This window comes from Sciurus vulgaris (assembly GCF_902686455.1).
Source record: "Sciurus vulgaris genome assembly, chromosome: 3".
NCBI classification, from domain to species: Eukaryota; Metazoa; Chordata; class Mammalia; order Rodentia; family Sciuridae; genus Sciurus; species Sciurus vulgaris.
In genome coordinates this window covers 167,207,504-167,234,456 of record NC_136463.1, presented here as the reverse complement: position 1 = coordinate 167,234,456, position 26,953 = coordinate 167,207,504, and the positions used below count along the sequence as shown (strand labels likewise).

The window sequence follows — 26,953 nt, the reverse complement described above, 5'->3', positions numbered from 1 at the left end:
GATATGGTGCCTGACACATAGTGGACACATGGATTTTTAAAAATTTAGTCCATCAATAAAATTGTAAAGAGATGAAGAAGTTTCAGAAAAGGGAGACAGAGAAAAAAATCAGCTTGATTTCCAGTGCACATTGTGTTTTTTCTATAGACACCATAGAAAATTTACCCATCTCTAAAATGAATTATAATCTATAAGCATGGAATTGCAGAAAAAATTCTCAAATCCTAGTTTTCAGATGAGTCCTGTATATGGATGGCAGTGTTAAAGAGCAGAAAGTCCAGTTGAAGGACAGTACTAGGCCACTTGTATTTCCTCATTTTGGGGGTGAAACTGAGGTTTATTCCAGATCTAAAGTACCAAGCTCTTATTTCATGATGTGAACCTTGGAATCCTCTTGTTGCTATCAAGTAGCAGCCATGCTCTTATATGCAAAAAAAAAAAAAAAAAGAAAAAAGAAAAAGAAAAAAGAGTTTTGGAGGAAGAAAGAGTATACTTTATGGTATGGAAGGTTGGACAATTTTTATTTTCAAGTTTGTAATAAAAAGTAATGATTCTAGATTCAAGGAAGACCTTTAAATGACTTTCAATGCTTGCTAATGTTGAAATAATTAAAAAAAACTATTTTATTAGTCCCAAGGCTGAACTAATAAAAGCATAATATTCAGATCAAAGAGAGCCAGCAGTCTCTTCGGTAGTGGTTTATCTCTATAGCTTAATGGTTAACTGTGCTGGTCCTGAAGCCAGGCTCTAGGTTTAAATGAGAGCTCTATACTGCTTAGTGGTGTCTGGAAAGAAAGATTACTTAGTTTCTTCAAGATTCGATTTTCCCATCTGAGAGAGAAAATGAGCTTGTTATGTTAAATGAGATGATGCACGTTGAGTGTTTAACAGCATATTGCACATCCTAAGCAGTCAATATATATTAGCTATTATCATTTGGAGTATGATATTAAATTCTGACACTAATTATAAAAAGATCACTTAGCAACAAGAATTCATCCTGGGGAAGATATTTTGAAACAAGATTTAATAGAGAATTGTTGATGATACCCAGGAGGAGAGGAGATTGTCTCTCTTCAAATACTTGCAGAATTCTCATGGGGAAGTGGAAACCAAACTAAGAAAAAAAAGACAAACTGAGTGTAGTCCTGGGAAGGAAGATTCCACCTTAATGTGAGCAAAAACATCAGACAATGTGAATTGTCCACTGACGCAGTCTCACGAGGTAGTGAACCGCCTGTCTCTAGAAGCATTCCAGTAAAGGTTGGATGGACACATGGTAGCAACGTTTCCCTACCTCTTGATGCACCAGACGTTCTGCCCTTATTTCTGTACCTGGAATTTTCTTTCTTGTCTGTGGGTCTTCATCCATATGTTTGAAGACTCCCACTTCCTTCTCACATGCAATGATATCCAACCTGCATATCTTTTCTTCAACCTCTTTTTCATCTGTCAGGTTGTAGACTCACATGTCTTTGATTTATCTTCCCCTCACGCTGTGCTTCCTGCCTCATAGCATTTATCCAATTACATTCAGTTGTAATTTTTAAAAACATTTCCCTTCCTTAAGAGACTGAAAACCTCAGTTTTTCTATCCTCAGTGCTTGGTACACAGTCTGTGTTCAACAATTTTGTGTTGTATTAATGAAGGTACAAACCTTATAGAGATGATGACGGCATTTTCAATGTCCTTAAGACTCCCAAGGTTTTTATGCCACAAAAGGGAAGGCAAACTCTTCATCTAAGGCATTTTATTTTTGTTTGTTTTCAGGGTTGGACAATTAAACCCTACTGAAATTTGGAAATTGTACTTATATGCCGTGTCGTTGATTTTTGACATCATCAAGTTCAAGCCGCCATCATGCAAGGGACACAAATTTGAATACTACAGGGGCAAGACAGTTCGTGTGACTATGTGGGGTTACCAAGCATAAGAAAGTAAGAAAGAGGACATCTGTGATTAAATAGACTGCATATAACCTACCTTAAAACATCAATCACATTAAAGACAAGAACAACAAAATTTGTGAGCAACAGACAGAAACCTCCATTAATTTAGTTTGTCACCTGTGTTCTAGGAAGATCAAGATGTAGTAATCAAATTGATAGAGTCTCCAGATGGCATTTTCAAGTAGTTTCTTCAAATTTCAAACTAATGAGCAGTCATACCTATTAATATAAAAGCCACCTATACTTTATTTTCTTATTTACCTTTTAGTGAAAATGATAAGAAAAGAATAACAATGGTAGATACAAATGGAATGGGATGGGCTAGCAGGAATTAGAATAAAGGTCCTGACAGGGTAATGGTGCATGATTTGCCCAGATTTTTCAGAAAATTAGATTTGTGAATTTTTCAAAGATTTGACACAATAGTTCTTAGCAAATGCAGATGCAAATGTTACTAGGCAATTTAATTCTGTTAATGGGTACTCCAGATCAGCTCTGAATGGAAATTTTAGAGTGAATTTGTATTTGACGGGTTCAAAGAATTGCTTAAGATTTAAACTCGTAATTTTGAGAGGATGAATTCACTGACTACAGCATCCCTGAAATGTACCCTGGCATCATCATTAATTCCCCCAAATTTAACACCTGCCTGCAACAGTAGAGCTCTTGGTTTGAAGCTTACTTGTTTTTAACTCTTCTCTTGTCCTTTCCATCTCTTGCCTTATTTTTAAAATTGGATCCGGATTTTCCCAAAGAAATGCAAAGGTCTTTCAAATCAGATCTTTCATTTTGAAAGAATTTCAAATGTAAAGAAAGTTTGCCAGAATAGTGCAAATATTTTTTGTAGAGCCATTTGAGATGAGTGCCCATCACTCTGAATACTGTAGGCTGCATTCCCTGCAACCCCGCATACCCAACACCATCATCAAATCCTCAGACTGAATTCAGACTTTACCAGTTATCAGAATTGGGGCTGCTCAAGTTCAGAGTCATGTGCAGCTGCTAGTTTTCTGGTCTCCGGTTTTTTTCAGGCTGTAACATATTCTAAGTGTTTCCTTGAATTTGACAACCCTGGCCCTCTTGAGCATTCAAGAGCAGTTGTTTTGTAGGACATCTGTTGTTTCCTCATTTTTAGAGTTGAGAATATCAGAATATCAAGAATGTCGCAGAGGCTATGCTGTCTTCCGCCCACTGCATCGCATCAGATGACTCATGACATTAAGTGGCCCCGTTTTGTGGCAAAATGTTTTGAGACTCTGTGCACATCCCATTCCTTACTAAGCTTTCGATTCGTCTGCTTGTTGTGGATTTATTCATATTGCATAGACTTATGGATTCCAGTTTGTTCATTTAGGCTTTTTATGATCAAATTGTCTTTTAATACTTTTAATACTTTGGTTGGTGGGTCAAATTTGTTGTTCAGATTTAACCAGAGGCTGGTATTTGTGTACTTAGATGTGTTCTCATCATTCTTTGACAGTCTCTGAGCAGCATATCTATTACCATCAATCTATCTGCGTCTATCTATCTCCCTGTCTATCATCTATCTATATCACCTATCTTTCCCCATGTTCTATATCTATTCCATTAACTCTGTCCAGGTCTGGAGATAATGACATCTCAATAATCATGGTCACACCTAGTTACCAGATGTCACTCACTAAAAGAAGCCAGTGTTTGTTGGAAAAGTGAGTGTGATCAGGGCTGGGACAGAAAAGGTACAAAATGAGGCAGAACTTGTGGAACTGCAAAATAAGAAAGTAGGAAATAAGAATTGTGCAGCTGCATACAATTCATGCCTCTTTATATGTTATGGAAATGTGGAATTTATGCCCATATTGTTCATTCTCACTCCACACTATAGAATTCTTTCTTGATTTTTTCTTTTCCATGTTTGTAATTCCCCAGATGGACAGTGAGAAACCTGGCTCCCCCAGTAGAGGGTTTTTTGGTCAACTTCACACAAAATTGCTCACCTGCCACTGCCTCTGTCCTCTGTCCCTGCACTAGTGTTTTCTTCATTCCATTTGTGAAATTTGCCCATCTCACTGCCCGTGACCTCTTCACTCTGTTGGAGGTCCACTTCCTTCACTGGGCCCCTGTGGCTGCCCCAGTCCTAGCATGGAAGTTTGCCTTGTTGGATCTCACCCAAGGACTGTCTTTCCTTTTTCTTCCTTCCTTCCTTCCTTCCCTCCTTCCTTCCTTCCTTCCTTCCTTCCTTCCTTCCTTCCTTCCTTCCTTCCTTCCTTCCTTCCTTCCTTCCTTCCTTCTTCCTTTCCTCTCCTCTCCTCTCCTCTCCTCTCCTCTCCTCTCCTCTCCTCTCCTCTCCTTCCTTCTTTCCTTCCTTTTTGTTTGTACCGGAAATTGAACCCAGGAGCACTTTACCACTGAGCTACATCCTCAACCCTTTTCATTTTTCAATTTCATTTTATTTTGAGGCAGTTCTCCCTAAATTGCCAAGGGTCTCACCAAGTTGCTGAGGCTGGCCTTGAACTTGCAATCATCCTGCCTCTGTCCCCTAAGGACTTCTGAACTGAGTTGTTCAGGAAGGAAAGGAGAAGAGAAAGAACAGAATGGGACACATCAGTAGACTATAAACCCTAGAAAAATCAAAGAGTACAAATGCACCAGCCTACCAAGGGACTTGTGAATTATTCAGTGTGGGATGTCAAGAATGCAGGGAGATGGAATGCAAATGAGGCATAGAGGTAGTGCGAGATAATTAAAATATCAGCAAATCCACCAAACCTTAAAATGCTGCTTTCTTCCGTGTGTTCAGGTAGCTTCTATGTCTATATATGTAAAATCAATATATTAGCCCTTTCTCCAAACAAACGAACTAAAAGTCATGACTCATTTGTTGGTATTTGGATCCTTTACATTGCATCTGCTTCTAGGTAGTTTGTGATAACATTTAGAATGGTGTTAAGAGCAATCCTGCTGCTATGAAAATTTAAATTTTATTTGTTTTTTGCTTCTGTGATTAATTTGTCAACTTTAACTTTCCCAAGATTGCAGTGTGGAGAGTTTTGTATTTATTATCCCTCTAAAATTAGTATACAGTGATGTTCTCAAACATCTTTAGCCTAAAATCCCAGAGAGAGCTTATGATGATAGATGTGTTTGAAGGCATGTTGAGGATTTTGCCTTTAACAGAGCCTAAATTGCCTTAAACTTCCCTGACTTAGGTTGCATTTTTGGCTGGGTTTAAAACATATCTCAAACTAATTTCAGAATTTATGAAAACATCTTCATGAAGAAAATTATCAAGTTAGATCAAGCAAAAGATAACTTAAAAAAATTCCCATAGTATATGGTCCTAGTTGCTTACTTGGGCTACAGTGAACTCAGTTGCTTATTTGGGTTGGTGTAGTTAATCTCAGTCTCTGAATTCTCATAGGAACAGAAAACGAATAGTTGGCCTAGTAGCAGCTATGGGGCACTAAACCCATTCAGAGGAATACATGCTTTAAAAAATAACTATGGCTTCAAATACCAACTGATAACCCCACAAGTGTTAATTTTTTTAACCTTCATTCTTCATAATCCACCTTTCAAATAAGTCACATGAAACATGATCTGTACTTTGTATCCAGATCTTTGAAAAATAGCCTCTAAATTTCAGCTATTTCAGAGACTGTGCTAGAGTAATATCAGCTTTTATTTCTATGGCACTCATATTTTTCCAACACATTTTCGGTACCACTTTCTTCTTTGCTCCTTAGAGCAGCAGAATAATTACAGAAAATCTTGGCTATGTATCTTGGGATTCAGATTCTTGTCCCCTGTCTGCTTCCGAATTGCATATGTGAGTTTGGACAAGTTACACAAGCTTTCCACACCCAGAGAATAAAATAAGGGAGTGGGAGCAGATGGAGGATCTTAAACATCCATGATGCTATGGATATGTTTGGCAGTCTGGTTAAACCTACGGTCCCTCTAAGAATAATGTTTTTAAATTCATAAAATAAAATGAAATAAATAGAATTACAAATAACACCAATTATATTAAAATTCAGTTATTCAAGCATTGAAAAGCAAATTTATTTGTTTTAAAATACCCTGAATTGTAGCCATTAGATGATCTTAAAGACACTGTACAACAAAAACATCACAGGACCTTATAAATAACCCTGCTAGTTGGGTAAGGTGGCATATATCTGGTTCCACTCTCCTCAAGTGTAGTCCATGAACCAGCAGCATCACCTACCTTGGGAGTTTGCTGGAAATGTAGAATCTTAATCCCCACTTAAAGTCTATTCAATGCAAATCTGCATGCTTGCAAAATTCCAACAATTTCCATGTTCACGCCAGTGTCTGAGAGATGCTGTTTTAGATCCAGCCATTTGTCCTAGCTGGGTGCATTTCAGCTAAGATCAAAATGAACACCTTGGACTTCCTTCCATCTCCATTGAACTTCTTCTATTTTTTAAAACTTGTCCTACTACTCAAAGTCTACAAAGTTGGTGACAAGCCTGCTAGTAAGGAAAATAGAGCCCTTAGACACACACTGGGAATTTCAGTGGAAAACATAAGCTAGGACTTACTGAAGGATCAATAATTGATTGGGTTTGGCTTACTTCAGAGCATTGAAAAGCCCCAGGCAGAAAGTCTGAAACTTCTCGGAAAAGTCGGGGAGGAAAGATAACAAGTGTGACCACAGAAGTAACAAGCAGAGTTCCAAGTCTAACTCCATTAGAGAGAGGCTAGGTGTGTTCTCTACGGTTTGGTGCGAGCACTATAACTGTTTGCATATTATAGTTAATGTTCTTGTGAATATGTTTTTCACTGCTCTGGAGCTGATTTTATAGGTATATAAAATATTAAGCAGTTAGTGACTTTCGAACTGAATCATGTCTACATAGGAAGAAAAAGCGGCAGCGGATGTACCTTAAAGTGCAAATCTCTAATAGAAATTTAAATTTCCATGCAGTATACATTTTTTGAGCATTTATTTTGTACTAGGTAGTGAAAATTCAGGGGTGAGTAAGAAACCATTCTTACCATAAAAGAGCTGCCTGTTTATTTTGGGAACCAGGTTAAAAAAAAAAAAAAAAAAAAAAAAAGCGAGAGAGAGAGAGAGAGAGAGAGGAATGTTGACTATAACATTTTAAGTTCTATGGTGGAAGCAAATAGAGAATATTGCAGTGGAATATGAAGTTTGCGACGAACTTCAAATTCCTGTTGGCTCATTTAGTCATTGATTCCATTATTCATTTAATTGATTTATTAATTCCCTGATTCGTTCAACATTATTTATGGAGCCATTTCCAAGGCACATATGGGCCTTTGTGGCTGAGCACAGAACGCACACACTGGAAGTGGTAAGACAAGTAGGGGTTGAAATGAGGCTGTTTTGAGTGTTCATTCTTATCCAAGAGGCACCTGGGAAACTCAAATAGATTTTTCTTTTTTTTTTTTTTTTTAAGTGCTGGGAATTCAACCCAGGGATGCTTTACCACTGAACCATATCCCTAGCCACTTTTTTGTTTTTTATTTTGAGATAGGGCTCTGATAAGTTGCTTAGGACCTTGCTAAGTTGCTGAGGCTGGCCTTGAACTTGCAGTTTTCTTGCCTCAGCCTCCTGAGTCTCAGATATTTTTAAGTAAGGAAGTTACCAATCAGATTTGAATTTTGAAATATTCACTTTAGGGATAGTCATGGGAGGTGACCGGAAAGAAGATTTCAGAAGAATATTTCAAGGTTTTAAGCCTAGAACAATTATTCTTGTGGAGTCTCTTGTATTTTTAAAAGTCTCATTCCTTTCTTAATAATAGTTTTTACAGGTAGTCAAATATCTACTTCGGGATATTATAATAAAACATACCTCTTGTATTCAGGGTTTTATTTTTATTTGTTTTGTTTTGTTGACTCAACAACTTGATTAACACTTTTTTCTACATATTTTTTGCAGCTTTGGACGCTTGTCTTAATCTTATGGCCAGTCATTATTTTCATAATTTTGGCTATTACCCGGACCAAATTTCCTCCAACAGCAAAACCAACTTGTAAGTAGATGAGATTTGTTTGTTTCTCTCACTTTTGGATTCTATTTAAAATTTGTTTGGGTACCACTTCAGTGTTTTGTTCTAAAATTTGGTTTTTTGAGTAGTTTTTCTACTTGAAGGTATTTGTATAGACAGTTGGTATGATTTTTCTCTGTTTTTCAAACAGAAAAGTTACATTTGTAATATTTATCTAGAAAAGTCTGAAGCATGCTAGAACCAGAATGTATTTTAATCTTTGTAAAATTTTGACTCTTATTATTTAGATCACAAATCTCACCATGATATGTACAGCATAAACCAGCAGCAGTGTCAGACAAGATCATTCTGTACTTTTGTAGTAAAAACCACAGACTTATATTTGATCAATGGAACAAATGGAATTCAGAGGACTATAAAAAATCTCCTCTCTCTTCACAGCTATTTGAATGTTGTAAATGTGTCAACACATTTGGTTTCGAAGAAGATTGTTTTCTAATTAGTGCTGTTTCAGTAACATTTAATCATTGCCAAGTTATAAAATGGGCAGAATGCCCACCTCAGTTCATTATTTTCTTTTGGATCCAGAATGGAAATGCCAAAAGGACTCCAAAAAGACCTCCGAACTGGGGCAAATGAGCTTTCCAAACTCAGAGATTTGACCAATGTTGCTTTTGCTTTTGTTTTTTATCCCTTTGGCACAAGTTTTCTAAGTAGAGGACTGAAAGTCAAGTCATTTGTTTCAAGTTTAAAAAACTGCCCATTATAAATTAATTTTTGTGAAACAGTTTGTAAAGTACATTGTAGTAATTGGCTGTGTAAAAGAATACAATGCTGAATAACTTTGTAAAGAGAGTAGCAAGCTAGTGATCTTAAAAATAAGGGCAGTGTTTTTCAATCATCCAGGCCTAAAAAATAAGAGGAGAGCAGTGGCAGAGTCTACTTGAATTATGCATTATGGGGCAATTCAAAAGAAATATCAACCTGATTAGTGTAGAGCTTGCAAACTCTTGATGCTACAATAAATTAATTTCTCACATTTGAATAGCACCTTCTTTCTAAAGGACTTTTGCACAAGTCATTATATAGAGTTGACGAGATTTTGTTAAGTTGCTATGAAAACAGAATAATTTTTTTCTCTACATTTTGTGTGTGTGTGTGTGTGTGTGTGTGTGTGTGTGTGTGTGTGTTCTTCAAGACAGATGATTTCATGGTTTGCTGTTGGAAACTATGTGTTCTTGTCTACCTTAAGTATACAAGATTGGGAAATAATATATGGAATTCAGAAATAATAGATTCAACATAGAAGTAGATAAACACTCTGAAATACTCTGGTTTACAATGCTAATGATCAGTTTGCTAATGATAGTGATAGGACTTTAATAGCTCCTTTCAACAACTCATTTGCACCAATTTCTTATTTTTTTAAAACAGATTTTTTCAGTTCCATTTCCTCTTGTGTAACTTCCAAGAGACAAATACAAGGTCTGGGAATGAGCAGTCTTAAACGAATTGGTGCTACCTTCTAGTATTGAGAGGTCTATGGAGAAAAATCATGGAGAGCTCTTTTTTTTAAATTTTTATTAATAGCACTGGGGATTGAACCCAGGGTCTCACACATGCTAGGCAAATGCTCTACCATTAAGCTGTATCCTCAGCCCTGAGAGCTCTTTTAATTCCACTAAATAGGAAGAGAAAAAAAGCAACAATGTGACAAGTGACTCCTAGACTTAAATCTAGAGGGCTTTGAAACAAAGCCCAATATCTGAAAGGAGATGAATAATGACTTTTTAATATGTACCTATTATCATACTTCAATAATAATTAGACATGAAGTGATTATATCTGAGGCTAGAAGAGAACAAAATTATAGGATATTTCAAGCACTGCGAGTATGGTCTCTTGGACTGTGTAAGTCTCAGTCTAAAAAAATAGTTATTGGTTTGTTATCAGAATGGGAAAGGACCCTATTGCTTTCCAGCTAAGAAATCTGGAACTCAGGGAGATTGCAGATTATCAAAACTCAGTCATGTGGGAGAGGAGAGAAAGGTATAAGAAACCATCTTTCCTTATTCTTTGTCTAGGAACTTTCTATCAAATCTTACCCTCACACGCCAATTCCTCCTAGGTCTAGAAACTTTTACTTGGATAAATAAGAGCCAAATAAAAATTATGCCTGCAATTTCAACTCATAATCAATAGAGTATAAAAAGTACATTAAATTGTAATTGTATAAAACTGCTGTTCTGTAGAGCAATTCAGAGAATCTAAGACTAGTAGAGAAGCAGTTACTTTCTTTCTCTGGTGGTAGAGGGGGAATAACTTCCAATTTGGATTTAGGTATTTCTACTTGGTTTTCAAAGTAGTTTTTGTTTTTCTTTGTTTCTCATTTCTATTTATGATACTGAAAGATTAAAACTGGTTTATAAATCATAATTTCTTGATCTAATACAGTGTGCCAGGCACTTGAACAGGTAACTGCATTATGACCTTTGTAGTTGTAATGCTAATGCCCAGAGAAGCTAAATCACTTGCCTAAGATTACACACTTCCTTAGTGGTGATGCCAGGCTGGCTCCAGAATCTGGTTTTGAGCCCCTGGATTCATGTTTCTTATATCTAGGCATTAATACTCATTTTTCATGTTGCATCATTTAGATTTAGTAAAACAGAACTAAACATCAGAAATTAGAAATATAAACAACCTCTTACTCATCTCTATCAGGAAATTAAGAAATATGGGGAACAGGTGCATTTCTGTGTATTTCTCATGCACCCTTGCTATGAGCACTCCGTGTAGAATGCATCCTCCGTCTGACTGACTCTGTGTCACCCTGGCGTGTAGCATCATGGAAATCATGCCCTGTTTGAAAGTCCAAGTCCTTTCTGGGCTACAGGGTTGTTGGGCAATAAAAAAATGAAGATGAAACTTTAGACTACACCCCTAGCTGAAACTTGGCCATGATGAGAATGAGTTATAATCCCATGGGCATATTCTGCTCCCAGTAAAGCTTGGCAGGGCTGTAGAACTTGACAAATCATTCAGAAAAACATAATTAGTGATGAAAAAAAAAAAAAAAAAAAAAGCCCTGGAGAGTCTCTGGCTGTTGGGCACCTGGAGAAGTCTGGATTTTCGGTGAACCCGTCACCATGCATGCCGATCCACAGTATAATACATATCATCTGCCTTCAGTCCCTCCCTTTTGTGTTGCAACAAATAGCTTAGGTAACCAGCCTCTGCAAATGATAAATCCCAGGTAAAGGAAACCTCCCCATGCTTTCTGCATGTTTGCACAGGGTGGAAGTTGGCCAAGGCGCCAAGTTTGAAGTCCTTCTAGCCTCGCAATCTCCACATGCAGTGACTTGTCTAGAGGTGAATGTCAAAGCCCAACATGCTTGGAAGCAAAGACAAAGAAACTTTTAGATGGAGGCCAAATGTGCAGCAAGTCTGTCTCCTTTTAAGACATACATATCCATGAAAGCCCAGGCAAGCAGTTTCTAATTATTTCAGGACTGTTTTTCAAGAACAATAAAATCCCGCCACAAGTAGACACAAAGAAAAAAAAAAAAAAAAAAGAAATGCAATCACGTCAAACAAGGAGTCACATTTTTGTGATGTCAATAAAAACAATGTTTTTCAATTGCTTGTGGAAATATCACTAAAAGCATAATGTAAATTATACCATGCACATCTGACCACTTAGTTGAACCCCAAATACCTCAAGACTCACTTTTTAACATTCCTGTTCTCGCAGAGAATAAGAAGTTCAACCCACCCCACATTAGAAAGTAGGAGCTGGTAGCAGAAGCCAATTGAATTATATTCAAATTCATGTTATCCTAGGGTAATACTGAGTACCATCCAACCAAATGTGACTTAACAGCTTTGTTAAGTGCAAGATCACCCAATGCTCCTATCATGTCTTTTGACCTCCAGAGTATACCTTTTAATTTCAGGATGCAGAAAAATAATTAATACGGGGGAACATTTCTTTAAATTCTTATTTTGTCAGTCATCGTGCTAAGTACTTTTATATATCACCTCAGTTAACATCACATCATCTCTTTGAACTATTTCAAAGATGGAGAAACTAAGGCACAAGCTGGGTACAGTGGTACAAATCTGTAATCCCAAGCAACTTGGGAGACTGACGTAGGAGAACCTCAAGTTTGAGGTAGCCCTCAGCAACTTAGTAAGATCCTGTCTCAAAACAGAAAAATAAAAAAGAATTGGGGATATAGCTCAGTGGTAAAGTGCCCATGGATTCAATCCCTAGCACCTTCCCCCACAGAAAAGGAAAGAACTAAGGCACAGAAGTATTAATTTACCAGTGTGCATATGGTTCCTATGGGCCAGATCCTAAATTTCCATTAGATGGTTCTCACCTGCAGACAGGTGGTTTTATCCAGGTCATGGGTGCCAACAAAGGTGATCCTGAGGCCTGGTTCATTTAAGTTCCCAGCATCTTTTTCTTCCTCATGCTGTTAGCATTGCTATAGATTGAACCTGGCTGAAAAAATGAAGGTTTTTTTTTTTGTTTTTTGGTTTTTTTTGGTTTGCTTTGGGGGGCTGGGGATATAGCTCAGTTGGTAGAGTATTTGCTTTGCAAATATGAGGCCCTGGGTTCAATCCCCAGCACTTCCGGTGCGGGGGGAGTTAAAGTGGTTTGCTTTGGTTTTTGTTTTTACTTATCAGCAGGTCTAGAAAAAGTGTGAGAAAGGAGATTGAAATTATTGATCAATAGGTGCTTTGTGGAATCCTTGCAAGTTGTTTGACTTACCATACCTGAATTATTAAGAGGAAACTATTGTGTAATCTTATGTTGAGAAAAGCCTTGAAGGCCTCTCATGAGTGAGGTTGTGACACCAGGGGAGAGAGGCTGTTTCTGCTGATTTTCCTGGGTGTCTTCATGAAGGAAGCAGGTATGGGGCTCCTGGGTGTTCCTGCTCGCTAGCACACCCATGATTCAATGCTCATAATTGAGAGCCTCACAGCAAATCATTTTGTTTACTATCTTCATTGGCTTAAAACTTATGGCTTGAACTTGGCTATAAAAGTGAACTTGGTTTTTCTATTTGTCAGCAGATCTAGAGAAACACACGAGAAGGAAGACTGAAGTCATTGATCAGTGTTAGCAGGATCTATGCATGTCTTTATACCCGTGATAATTTTTATTTCTTTTTTGTTCTGGGGAGATCAGGACTCATCATCACTCATCTTTCGCTTGGAGATTGCCTCATCCAATTTCTCCATTCTCCCGAGTCCCACAACACTAGTCAGTCTCTGAGGCTAGAAACGCCTGCGTCATCTCTGGCTTCTCCCTTTTCCTCACCTCCCATGACCACTAGCTCTCAAGTCACAATCTGTCTTATGAAATGTGTCCTGGAATGACCCCTTCCTTTCTGTCCTGCTTATTGCCCCTTGGCTCAAGGTCCCATTGTTTCATGCTTGATTCCTCAGTAGTGGGGTGTGTGTGTGTGTGTGTGTGTGTGTGTGTGTGTGTGTGTGTGTGTCTGTGTGTGCATGCTTATGTAAGTCCTACCTCTGACCTTTCTCATGTTTCAACATCAAACACCTTTTGAGCCTACCAAGTTTCTCCTCCTCTTTGTCCATCTTTTGAGAACTTCGTAATTAGGATTCTTCCAACTGCACCTTCTTCCTGGTCTGCAGTAGGGTGCCTGTGCCTCAGAGAAGGTGCCTGAATGTCCTTCCATCCCATGCTCATCCCCACCTTGATGCATGTGCTCCCGTCTCATCCTCAGGGCTATCAGAACATACCCTCACATCTAAGACCCTCCCCTGCAGCCTTCCCCTTTGCTCCAGTTCAGAGCATCTCTCCTTCAACTCTCTTGTTGATGTGTTCATAGACTTGCATTGACATTCTTGCTGCTCCCATCTTGACTCACTCATCAGACAGTATAGTGACAGTAGAGATCACCTCACAGCCTACTCACACCTGATGCAGCACCATTCCTAACACAGGGCACAAAGCAAGAGTGACCTTGGTCAGAATTTGATGCAGTTTAAAAGATGGATGGATTGCCGAATTCACCCAAAGATGGGCAATAAAAACACAAACAAAAACTCCATGTGACTATGAAGTAGGTAAAGACAAACAGGTAGCTTGTTTTAGTTGGATTTTATTTCTCAGAGTCAGATGAATATGACTATATCATCAAAAATGTCATATTGAGAAGAGAACACGAACATGAAGCCCGTGACTCCTCCTCAGCTCGGTCCACCTGGGAAATCGGAATGCCTAGAAAAGATTTTTATATGGGAGATTTTATAGTCTGCTTCTTGCTTAATAAGTTTCAGGAAATGAGAGAACATTTTTTAAATTTCGCAACCATGACCTCATCCCTAAATCGGTAGCTAGTGACTTTTTTTGGAAACAGTATTGACCCTTCACATGGCAACATGGATATAAATTCTGTGAAATTCATAGAAACTGAGATGAGGATTAGATTGGGATTCTGTTTCCTCTACATTCTGCACAGAGCCGTCTAAAAGAAACAGGAGGAAGTGAAGAGGGTGAACATAGCTCTGTCTGCTCCTGACAGGGCTGGCTGCAGCTCTGGCTGTGCATGTGGGCACTTCCCAGTGCCAGACAACACGGCAGAGGGATTTCTCAATGAACGTCCTCTTGGACTCAGTACACAGAGTTGCACCAGAGAGTCAGAAATGCCTCTGAAATACAGTACAGCTTAATCATCAAGAAAAAAATTAGAGTGGAGAATAGCTGTTGGTTGCACAGTGGTAGTCTCATTTTATTTTATTTTCTACCCTTCCTGTATCATCCCCACTTTGGGGGATCTGCCTGACAAGTTTCCCGGAGGCGAGTGCATCAGAGAAATTGGCTAATGGAGCCACATATCTTGTCTTTTTAACTCTTTTCTTACCCTCCTTTCACAATGAGCAGGGGGCTTCCTGTTACTCTCATAGAGAGCACTAGCATCCAAGTCTATCTGATAAGTAAAGATCGACAATTACTTAAAATACTCTCACAAGTATAGTATAGCATTACTGAGGTTGCCAGTATCAGTGGATGTTTCCAATATCCCTTTGAAGCTAAGAGTCAGAGTTAAAAGAATCATCTGGGCAGATTCCACTCACTTACTGAGAGCGCAGAGCCCAGGCAGGTTCACAGGAGATGAGTGCTTGCATGGTTGGCTGACCATGTTTTCACAAGTGACATTTGTTAAACTTTCTTCCAAGCATCACCCAGGAAACCTGGCCACCAAACCATACCTCGTTTATGCTGCTCCCGTCAAGTGTCCTCGTTCTTTTTGATTAGGTCGCATTGTGTCCTTTGTCTTTGATAAATGAACGAGTGTTTTTTAAGAGTGAAGTAGCCCTTGTGGAAGAAATGCCACAGCACATGATATTCTCCAGCTCTCTGGTCACTTGGAATTTTATTGTGGAGTAGAATAACAATGTCTTCTATATTTGCATATTTTCAAACATAGAATATTTGTTTGGTTATATATTTACATATTTATATATATGTCTAAAATTATTACTGTGAGAAGCATGAGAGAGGTCGAGAGCACACACTCTGGATTCAGACTGCCTGAGTTTAAACACAAGCCTTGGACAAGTCTGTTGGATGCTTCCGAGCCTCAGATTCCACATCTCTTTGTTGGGATTCATAATAGCACCTACCTTAGAGAGTTGTTGTGAGAGTGAAATGAGCTAATAATTCTCAAATACTCAGAAAAGTGTTTGGTTCATAGTAAGAGCTTAGTGCTGGGTATAATTTTTGTGTTATTTATATCATTATATATGTATATCCTTCTTGGACAGATGAGGAAATTAAGGTTCAGAACACTGAAGAGACTTGAAGTTTCACAGCATGTATTCTTACCATCATCACATATTCAAAAGACACCTGTTAGGTACCTTAAGTGCTGACGAAGGAAACCATGAGCCCTCAAAGCAATTGAGCCTCGAGGAGAGTAATAAGATATCAGAAATGATAATGCATCATGAGCCATCCCACAGTGGAGCAGATCCAGAAGCAACAGCAGCGACCCAGATGGAGCTGGCAGCTTTGCTTGGGGTCAGGACTGTGACTACAATGAGGCTGATGTAGCACAAAATTTGAGAGGATGATAAAAAACTTAGAGCTTGAGATTAATTATATTTCAGGGTAATTACTTTAGAAATCAAAACTAAATGCAAAAAAGCATGATGAACGAAGTGTCAAAGTTTAAAATAAAATCAGGATTAGGATCATTGGTTTCTCTTTGCCTTGGGTTCCAATGTTGCTCACTCAGCAGTCCTTGGAATATCAGGGTAGGCTTGGCATCGAAGTCCTGTCTGAGCAGAGTCTTGAAGGGTAAGTAGGAGTTTTCCAGGGTAGGCAACTGGGGTCTTTGCCTCCTTTGCAGGCAACCACCTACATGAGCAAGGACATAGTATAGGGGAGAGCTAGATGTGCCGGGAACGTGGAGTCTCTTGTCTGAATGGGTATGATGTTTGTTAAAAGCATGGGATGGGAGGCTGTTTGTCACCAAAAGTATTAGGCTTGAAGACTTGGACTTTTGAAGGGGGTGAAAAACCACTGGAATTTTGAAATGATTAGTTGCATTTAAAAATGTTTGTGGGCTGGGGAGATAGCTCAGTTGGTAGAATGCTTGCCTTGCAAGTACAAGGTCCTGAGTTCAATCCCCAGCACCACAAAAAAAAAAAAAAAAAAAAAAAAAAAAAAAGTATTTTTCTGTCCAAGTTCACTAAGAAAAGTTAAATAAGGTAATAAGACTATTCATATTTACAAATTTGAAGTTCTGCATAATCTTGCCCTCCAAAGAGAACCATTGTTAACATTTCAGTGTACATAGTCTCAGATTTTTTTCTATGCATCTAGCAAGTACACACAGACAGACACACACGCATGTGCACACACAACCAACAGAGGGTCCCTGGGATCAGATGGTATTTAGCAGCAGGTGCTGAGAGATACAGGAGCAGGTGACTGGGTTGGACATGCAGCTCTGGTTTGGAAACTTGCACCTCAGTTTTCCTCTTCAGGACATCTTGATTACCCAGAAATTCACAGGACCACGAGGTCTGTAGATTTCTCTCAGAGATAGCTACTTCCCCAGGTTCTTTTTAACACCTTTTCTTTAATCCCTCATTTTCTTTCCATATTTTTAAAATCCAGATTTCTTTAAAACATGAGAGAATTACTGTTTATCATGTGGACTTTTCCATGCAAGTTTGGCATTAATCGTCTAATTTCACACTGTCCAAATGAGAGTGACACAATTTAGGACAGATTTGGAGAGTGAACGTGTAGTAAACTGAAAAGAAAATAACACAGGAATCACCTGCTGTGGCTAGTACTTTTTGTATTTGTCTTTTCTCTGCCTTCACCAGGGAATGGATTTAATTCCTTAAGTAATTTCAGGGAAGAACTTACTGTCCCCTGAGTTATCTCGCCGCATTTCGATGGCTGCCAGTGTTCTCCGCTTCACGTTAGCACTGGATCTTCCACCAGAATCCTCAAGATATCAGAAATCCCACACTATTTTTCATGTCTTATGTTGAAGATAACATTTTCAGGACAGTTGAGGGAGGAAGCCTCCTCTCAGGAAGTACTGTCGGAGTAACAAGCAAGGATTGAAGTGTTTGCAGTTTCCTGAGGAGCAGCTGTTTCTCCAAAATGATTCTGTGGTGTAGTTACGTGGCCAGAGGAAGCCAGTTTCACATTAACCAACACTTCCCACTCTAGTAGTATAGCACTATACTTCCAATTTCATAAATAGCAAGGGAATGACAAATGTCAACATCTTTTCACTATTTTGAAAGTGCTGACCTGTGTTGAGGTGGTAAAAAGATACTTCTGCAGTTTCTTATCTGTATAGATGTGCTTTGGCTATTAAGAAAAAAAAAAAAAGACTACTTTTTGTCCTCAAGTTGCTTACAGTTTAACTGTGGAGCGACCAAGTACACATGCAAGGTGTGCCATGATAGATTTTAAAAATAAAAAGTTAAATATAATTAAAGTAAAAATAGTAAGCATAACTTTTGCTGTAGTACTTTGCACATGATAAGCATGCAAATATTTATTGACTAATGCTGACATGCAACAATGAAAATACTTAAGAAAATGAGTATTAAATGAGCAGCATTAGTAAGGAAAATTAGTGGATGTTAACAAAAAAGATTGCTATGAATTAAGGTAACTAAGAATTACCCCAGGATGAAAATATGCTTGGAAGGAATAAAGATGAATAGACAACAAGAAGAGTAGGTGGCTTTCAAGCGGGGGACAAGGCAGGATCAAAATCTTGGAGGTAGGAATTCTTAGAGTAACTGGTTAAAAATGGATAAACTAGTCTGGCCAAAGAAGAGATCAACTTGGATTCTGTAAGGTTGAATATAGACCAGGAGTGTGGATTTATCCTGTAGTAATGGAAACATTGGAAGTGTGTGAGAAATTATATAATTTTGTATTTTCCAACATGGGAAGTGAATAAAAGGGGATTTGAAAGCCTTGTCACCATAATAATTTATACTCACCCAGATGTTCCTATCACAGGTTATGAGTTATCTATTGCTGTATAACAAACTGCCCTCTCCCCCCACAGATTAAGTGATAGCAATAATAAATAGTTATTATCCTCCAGTTCCCATGGATTGGAAATTAGGGAGTGGCTTAGCCGTGAGGTTTGGGCTCCGAGTTTCTCAAGGTTGCAATCAGGTTTTGGCTAGCCCTGCAGTCAGCTCACCACTCCACTAGGGCTGTTTTCAAAGCAGATCACTCCCATGGATAACAAGTACTCACTTGGTGGGTGGCCTCAGCTTCTCTTCAGAGGAATTCTTTACAGGGTGCTTAAAGGTCCTCATGCCATGGCAGCTGATTTTCCAAGGACCAAGCAATCCAAGAGACAGGCAGGCAGAAGCTATGCTTTTAATGACAGCTGTGGAAGCCAGAGAGTATCACTTCCACCATATTCTATTCAGTCACTGAGCCTGACCCAAATTCAAGGGTGAGGGAATTAGGTGCCAACATTTTGAGGAACAAGTTCCAAAGACTTTTAAAACCCCCACATAGACTAATGAGATTCGTTGGTGCAGGAAGAGCATACAAATGTGCTTGAACCATGCCGTCCCATCACAACAGAGTCCTTATCTGCTTTGGCCATGCTGCTTTCCTAACACTTAGCGCGTTGCCTGCACATGGAGTAACTCATTAAATACTTTTTGAACTGTGACTATCTTATAGATGAAGACATTTATTTTCAGAGATTTTAGTGACAGATCTTACTTAGTGTTGAAGCCAAGATTTAATTTGGTTTGACTATGCACATCCTCTTCCTACTCACCATGCAATCTGTCAAACAGAATCACTCTTGTCTATTAGATATGCTCACCTTGCTGTTGGCATAGCTAACAGAATCACTCTCTGGAATATTGCCTGGCACTTAGTAGTCACCTGCCAAATATTTGTTGAACAAATGGATGAATTTGGTGCAACAATAATTGAAAGCTGGAGGAATAAAGAAGTCTGTTCAAATTTACTCACAAGTCAGTGGAAAACAGGAATACAGCCCAGAGTGCTTGCCTCTTCTGCAACTTATCATTTTGCCATACTGGTTAAAAGGGAAACATATTTAAATTTCAGAATTTAGATACTAATAATATAGAAGATATGGAACTCCTGTGGTTTGAGAAGTTTTATAATCATCACCCACAGGGCTCTAAGGGAAATGAGCTTTATATTATTGCATTGCTGTTTTGGACACAGTCTTCTAAAGAGTAGGGGGATAGTGTGTATGTGTGGATGTGTGTAATAGTGTGGATCACTTGTATAGGAGTAATATTATGCATTGACATTTAAAAGAGAAATAAATGGGTCAGGGTCCTATACGTTATACCTCAGCTCTTATATACCTCTCCATACAACTCTAACATGATTTATTCTGGAAAAAAGTTTTGTACCAAAATTGAACCTAACTACTGCAAAACCTCACTCACTTTCAATGAATTCTGTTAGCTTTAATTCATTACTTTCAGGTTTTATGGTAAGTAGAGCTCTGAAAACCAAAAAAAAAAAAAAAAAAAGAAAAGAAAAAGAAAAAGAAGTGCAGGACTTTGCTACATGGATTACATTTGTTCAGAGCTAAAATTTAAGGTCCTTATGTTGTTGATTTATCTTTAGTTGAATGTTGAAATCTGGCATTAAGTATATAATCCAGAAGGTAAACAACAGAGATAAGTGAATTTCATAGACAGGTTCAGTTTGGGGGTTAGTATGAAATCTTTGTTAACAGAGGTAATGTTAGTGTAATCGAAACTCCAGAACAATAAACAGTCAGGTTTTTTTTCTGCAAAGTTAGTGCAAATAGTGTCAACTTTTAGCTCAAATTAAACATAAAGCAAATGAACAAGCATGGAATTAGGTTAATTTCAGGCATTAAGAAGATTGCTTTAAGTATTAGAGCCATAATTCCAATCCCTGTTTTGTTGCAAAGAGTTTCAGACAGATGCCTTGATGTACATATCCTGAACACTTGGTTATTCATAAATGAACACTCACTTATTGTAATAAATATGTGTGCACCATGTAGAAACCAAAGAATACAGGGTTTTTAGTTAGATATATCAATAATCAAATTGTTGTAACTCTAAGTCCCATAATCTACCACATAATCAACTCTGATAGGAAGAAAGAACCACAAATATGCTGAGATTATATAAAGAAAAGATCTTTTCAGGTGTGGTGGTGCACATCTGTATCCCATCAGTTTGGGAGGCTAAAGCAGGAGGATGGCAAGTATCTTAGTGAGGCCCTCAGCAACTTAGAGAGACCCTTTCTGTAAATAAAACATAAAAAAATAGCTGAGTGGTTAAGTGTCCCTGTGTTCAATCCCTAGTACCCCAAAAAAAAAAAAAAAAAAAAAAAAAAAATCATTGGAGGCTAGAGAAGTTAGGCAGAATTTAATATTGTAAATAAGAGTCAAGTTGAATCCTGAGAAAGATTGAGAGGATAGCGAGATTTGCATGGAGAAGAATGAGGGAGCTTTTTAAAGGAAGGAAGAGAATGAATAAAATGCATGAGGGTGAGGTGAAGTCCGCACCTCCGAGGACCCTCTCTGAAACACCGCACGAGGTTCACTTCTCCCTACCTCACACCTCCCTTGCAATTGTAATTCAGAGCATGTGCATTTCATGTCTGTTTCTCTGGTCTCTTCTTCATGAGGGCTGTGACTAAGACTGTCTTTCCTACCAGATACCACCAGTGTCTCGCGCAGAACAGACTCCATGTAGATCAATAACTGTTGCCCCAGTGCCATTAGATTCTACTGGTCAATGAATTTGAATGGGAAAAATAGGACCAAGAGATTCGTCATCTTAGATACCAGGGTGAAGTTATTGAATTTTCTTCTTCTGATTAGCAATGAAAGACACATGGTGATAGGAATATGGTGTTCTGTGCACATTAATCAGATCATGAAAGAAGACTAAATCAGGGTGAGGAAAGGCTGAAAAAAGAAAAATAATTAACCACTTGCGGTTGTACACGCCTGTAATCCCAGTGGCTCGGGAGGCTGAGGCAGGACGATTGTGTGTTCAAAGCCAGCCTCAGCAAAAGTGAGGTGCTAAGCAACTCAGAGTGACCCTGTCTCTAAATAAAATACAAAAAATTTTAAAAAAAGAAAAAAAGAAAGAAAAAACAACACAACAAAAAATGGTGGGGATGTGGTTTAGTGGTCAAGTGCCCCTAAATTTAATCCCTGGTACCTCCCCCCACCCCAAAAGAAAGAAGAATAATTAAACAGTCTCTGGAATTATAAAAACAGTGAGTGTTATCATTAACTTCATTGGAGAAGCAAAAAGGGAGAAGAATAAGTCTTAAGAGAGTTAGTAGGATATGGTGGAGATTGGATTTGGGGGACAAAGGAATGGCTTGAAATAGAAGCACTCTCCTGGTTCTTGACCAGGGAATATGAGATAATAGAATAACCATAATTGTAACCACAGCAATGATCTTTTATATGTAATATTGTCTCTCAATTTTGTAATGATAGCAAGAGGTTCATTGTTGTGGTTTCCACTTTACAGATGAGAAAATCAAAACTCTTAGAGAAATAAGTAGAGTGATGTTGATCTGGGGTACTTAATTCAAGTTCCAGCTTGGCCTTTGGGAACTTGGGAAGTCAATTAACTTCTCTGTTCCTCAGTTGGGGATAATCACACTTCATAGAGTTGTTTGGGGCATTAAGAATGTAGCTCATAAAAGAGCAGGTAATATTGCTGGGGCTACAGCTCAGAGGTAGAGTGCTTACCTTATACTTATGAGGCACTGGGTTCTATCCTCAGCACCACATAAAAATAAATACCTAAAAAGATATTGTGTCCATTTACAACTGAAAAATATTTTTCAAAAAATAGCACGTAATAAGCTAATTCATGATACCACAAAGAAGGATGCCTACCTTCCGTGTGTGCAAATATAGCAAGTGCTCAGTAAGTGGTTAACATGATTAGGTAACTTGCCTGAGACTAGACAGCTAGGAAGTGGCAGAGCATGTGACTTGAAACCAGGTGTTCTAGAGCATTAGCATATAAGTCAGGCTGCTACAAAAGGACAGAGTAAAGTCACACGACTAGAACTAAAGGAATATTGGTGGCTTATGACCCACAGGCTACCATTTACTTTTGTAGTTCATACTTTAAGAATCGCTGATCTGTTATTTGGGAGAGAAAGAAATTAATAGTTCTAGTCTTAGTTCTAACAATCTAAATTATTCTAAGATTTGAGAATGAACACAATTTTTTGATTGGTTTCTATACTTTATGTAGAGGATAATGTATATGTGAAATTGGGCCAGGAGAAGCACAATGGGTCAAAATACTCCAAAACATTAAATTAGAAATGCTGAAAAAAATAATTAGCTTTAACCACAGCTAAAATCAATCCAACCAAGAGTAGGCATTACTCAACTTTGATTTTTCCTATCTCATGTCCTGGGTTCCATCTTTAAACACAGAGGTCTGAAGTACCAAAGTTTCCTTTCAATGTTCAGATCATGATTTGATTCTTTCCTTTTTAAAATTCCCCAGGCTCTCCTAGTTTTTTAATGAGCATGGCACTAAGCAGATACTTAATAAATATTTATTGAATAGATGAATGGGTGGACAGATACATGAATGACTTATGAAATGATTAAATGAATGCATCACACGAGTTTCCAAAACAGTATCAACTCCCTTTTTGCTACTGAAACTCACATGGGAACCATCAAGCCTCATCACCAGCATCGCTCAGTGACAAGATGACAAACGCCTGACACACACCAGGGGAGAACAGTCTTTTTCCAAGAACAGGTGTCTCCATTCTCATTTCCTTTTCCTTAATAAAATCAGTGTTGCCTCTTCCCATTTATTAAAATCCTAGTTCGATCTGATAACACATAACCCCAAACTAAACCCCTGACAGCTTCATTTCCAAATCTCCTTAAGGCAAAAAAAAAAAAAAAAAAAAAAAAAAAAAAAAACTAATCCAGCTCAGGTTCAAGTATTGAAATGGAATGGTTTTCTTTATGTTAGACTAACCTAAATGCAATACTTAAGGAAAAATAATTAAGGAAATGTGGGTCTGTCACGAGTTTTCAACACCTAAATGACTAAACTCATTATCTTCCCTTTTCCTTGAACATGGATGAGCCATGGTGGCCCATGAATCCACCATCCACCAAATCATCCAAAACAGAAAAGCGGTGGCCATAGTTCCCTACACTCTCACACCCTTCAGTAACCAAGTCCTGTCGATTCGTCCTTCCTAATGTCACTTGAAATTCTTTGTTTCCTGTTCAGATCTTCATCCTGTCTCTCCATCACAGCTGCTGAGGCTTTTTATCTGATTTCTGTGCCTTGTATCTAGCTTCTTTCTGTTGATCCTTTATGTTGATGCCAGTTATTTTCTAAACATAAATCTGTACATGACATTTCTTTGCTTAATAGCCTTCTGACTCAACATTACTTTAAGGATAAAATCCAGGCTATCATGTCACACTTTAGACCTTCCATGATCTGACCCCTTCTTAATTCTCCAGAACCATCTCTTACCACAACCCCACCCACATATATTACTCATCACTCACTTTCTATAGCTGAATAAAGGAAATGCTGCTATGGCAATAGAAGTGGGATCTAGAACATTCATTCAGTCATATAAAATACAGGAGCCTGTTCTGCAAGGATAATGAAATGACCAGGTGAACAAATTGCTTTATATCAGAATTCAAGTTATTGCATTATCATGAAGTTTTATTGTACTTCAGACTCCTCTAGGGTTTTCTTACATTCAGGTCTTTGCATATATTATTCACCCCTTCCTTGTTATTTTCTCAGTTAGTGCCAACCTATTCTTCAAAACTCATGGCAGGTACCACTTTCTCTAACTACCCCCCACCTGCCCACTCTACCTCTGCCATTAAATTTTATTAGGAGTTCAAATTTATACTTTACTAGAATACTCTGTACAGGACCATATCATCATTGCTAGCATCGTGTCAATGGGAATACTTTAGAAACTTGCTTGTGCCGGTGTGGTGGTACAGTCCCGTAATCCCAGCAGCTTGAGAGGCGGAGGCAGGAGGATCACAAGTTCAAAGCCAGCTTTAGCAATTTAGCAAGGTCCTGAGCAACTTAGCAAGACCCTATCTCAAAAAAAGAAATAAAATGAGCTGGCCTGTGGCTCAGTGGTTAAGTGTTGCTGGGTTCAATCCCTGGTACCAAAAAAAAAAAAAAAAAAAAAACCAAAAAACAAGCAAACAAAAAAAACAAAAGAAAAGAGAAATGTGTGTGTGTGTGTCCCTCTTATCTTCCTGAACCCTACCTTCAACACCACCAGAACTGGCTATCCAACTTGTATAAGACTTGTTTTGCATATTTAGTTTTGCTCTTAAGACCAAGTCCAGTGGCAAGTATATAGAAGAAATTTGTGACCTAAATGGAAGCTAAAGATTAGCAGTAAACCATTTGGATAAATATTTGACAGCGCTTTCCAATCTGTTAAGATTATGTTAGGGCCATATGACCATTCATGATCATTAGGTTCTTCTTACTAGATAATCTAATAATTAACTGATAATTAGAGAAAGTGAGCTCTGTGGGTCTCCTCCCTACAGTCTTATTGGCAGTCAGTTTATTTATGAAGAAAACAAGGCTTGCAGTTTATCGCACATGAAAACCTTTGTTGGCAAGCATACACAAAGGCAGTCATGGAAATTTTGTGAAGCTCAACAAAGTCCCAGCTCCTTTTCCTTGAATAACGACCTTGCCAGCAAAGTGTATCAGAGACCCATGCAGCAATGCATTCATACAAGTAGCTCCAGAATCACCTGGTCGTTGGCAAGACAGAGGGCTAAGTGGGGATTGCAGGCTGCGCTGTTCTAGAGGGTTTTAGGATTCTGGGTTTGCTGATCCTTAGGCCCTATTTAGGAAAAGAGGGGGGTGCCTTTACAATATTTCAACCAAGCCACATTAACCTGAAGTGCCAATCGTTTCTCTGACGAAAACTTTCTTCTAACACCCCTTAGGCTACTGAAGCGCAATCCAGGGCTGACTGAAGTCCAACCTGGAAAGGCATTTCCTACAGAGTACTGTCCTGGCTTCCATCCTCCTGCAGCTCCTTATTTTCACTTAACTCTCCCTGGACTGTGCATTTCTGATTTGGAAACTTTACAAGTTAACAACCTTCTCTGGATCATAGACTAGAATTAACTAGAAAATTAGTTCCTAGGTTATAGATTAAAATTAACTACTACAATTAACCCACTATACCCCCATGCATTTTAAAATCAAGTACAGATCATCTTGAATCCTTTGGCCAGTAATAATGGTGGTCAGCCCCCTCTCAAAGGAAGGGAACAATAAGAACTGCTGACAGTGGTGGATTATGGCCAGATGTTTGAGCAGCTGAACAAATAGTCTCCTGGCAAAGCTTGAAAATTCCCCATCCCTTGCTCCCTCCCTATTTTTACTCTCAGTTATGATCACTTTCTCTTGTCCTGTCTTCAATCTAGGGATTCTGACTTCTGCCACCATTACTTTTTTTGCTTTGTTTGGCCTTTTCCCTTATATTTGGGGTCTGTCTGTTGCTAAGTGTACTTGCCTCTTCATTACCTCTGTGTCCTCGCAGAAGCTATTAATGCTCTGTTGAACATGTCTTTCTCCTCTCCTTTTCCTTCCTCTCCCTGCACCAGTAGCTCTAGTGCAGTTATTTACAAGTACAATGGTGCTAAAATAATATAAAATAATATATAAATAATATATAAATGAATAAGCGACAGTCCAAATTACAGGAGGTAGAATCTTACCCTTGTGTACATCGAGCTAACATGAAGGAGACAGAACTGTTGTACACAAACACAAATTAATTTAGGTTACATCTTGTTAAAATAAGTCCCATTATAAACAATATTTGTTTCAAAATTAACATTTATTATACCCAGAACTATAGTAAATCTTTTAGTATGACATTTCAGTTGACCTTCAAAGTATCACTCTTGGGTAGATGCGATTGCCTCCTTTTGTCCCCGAGGAAAAGAGGAAGTGCAGTCATTGGTCCAAGGTCACATGAAGGTTAGAGCTAGACCAGGCTTTGAGTCCAGGTGTGGGCTACCACCACACAAATCTTCATTATCACCTGTTGCTAAACATATCTTGAAATATTGATCTAGTTCACTTAATTTTGAGTTATATTTAAAACAGTGAATGCCCGTGGTACAGAAAGCTCATTGTATTTGAGATTGAGACTACAGCACTAGCTTCCTTACTCATTACTCCCCAGTAACTTTCTGAGTTCCTTCCCCAATCATATTGCAACACACCCGTATATGATGTGGTATACATATGAACCTTGCTGGAAAGGCAAATTGACCATCACAGAGAGTTGTGACCATCCATAGGTATCTGGGATCAAATGAGTACATCAATCTTTGTGCTGTTAGAAGTCGGTAGCTATGAGAAGTTTCTGGTCAAGCTCCCCCTTTTGATGGTTA

General features: G+C 38.4%; 1 protein-coding gene across 1 annotated transcript in view; it reads left to right on the top strand.

The window, feature by feature from the left end:
* The window catches only part of ABCA12 (ATP binding cassette subfamily A member 12), a 170,972-nt gene that overhangs the window by 4,538 nt on the left and 139,481 nt on the right, over positions 1-26,953 (top strand). The window contains exon 2 of the mRNA XM_079132508.1: positions 7,865-7,958. Coding sequence (XP_078988634.1) covers positions 7,865-7,958 — 94 coding nt within the window. The remainder of the gene's footprint in view (positions 1-7,864; positions 7,959-26,953) is intronic.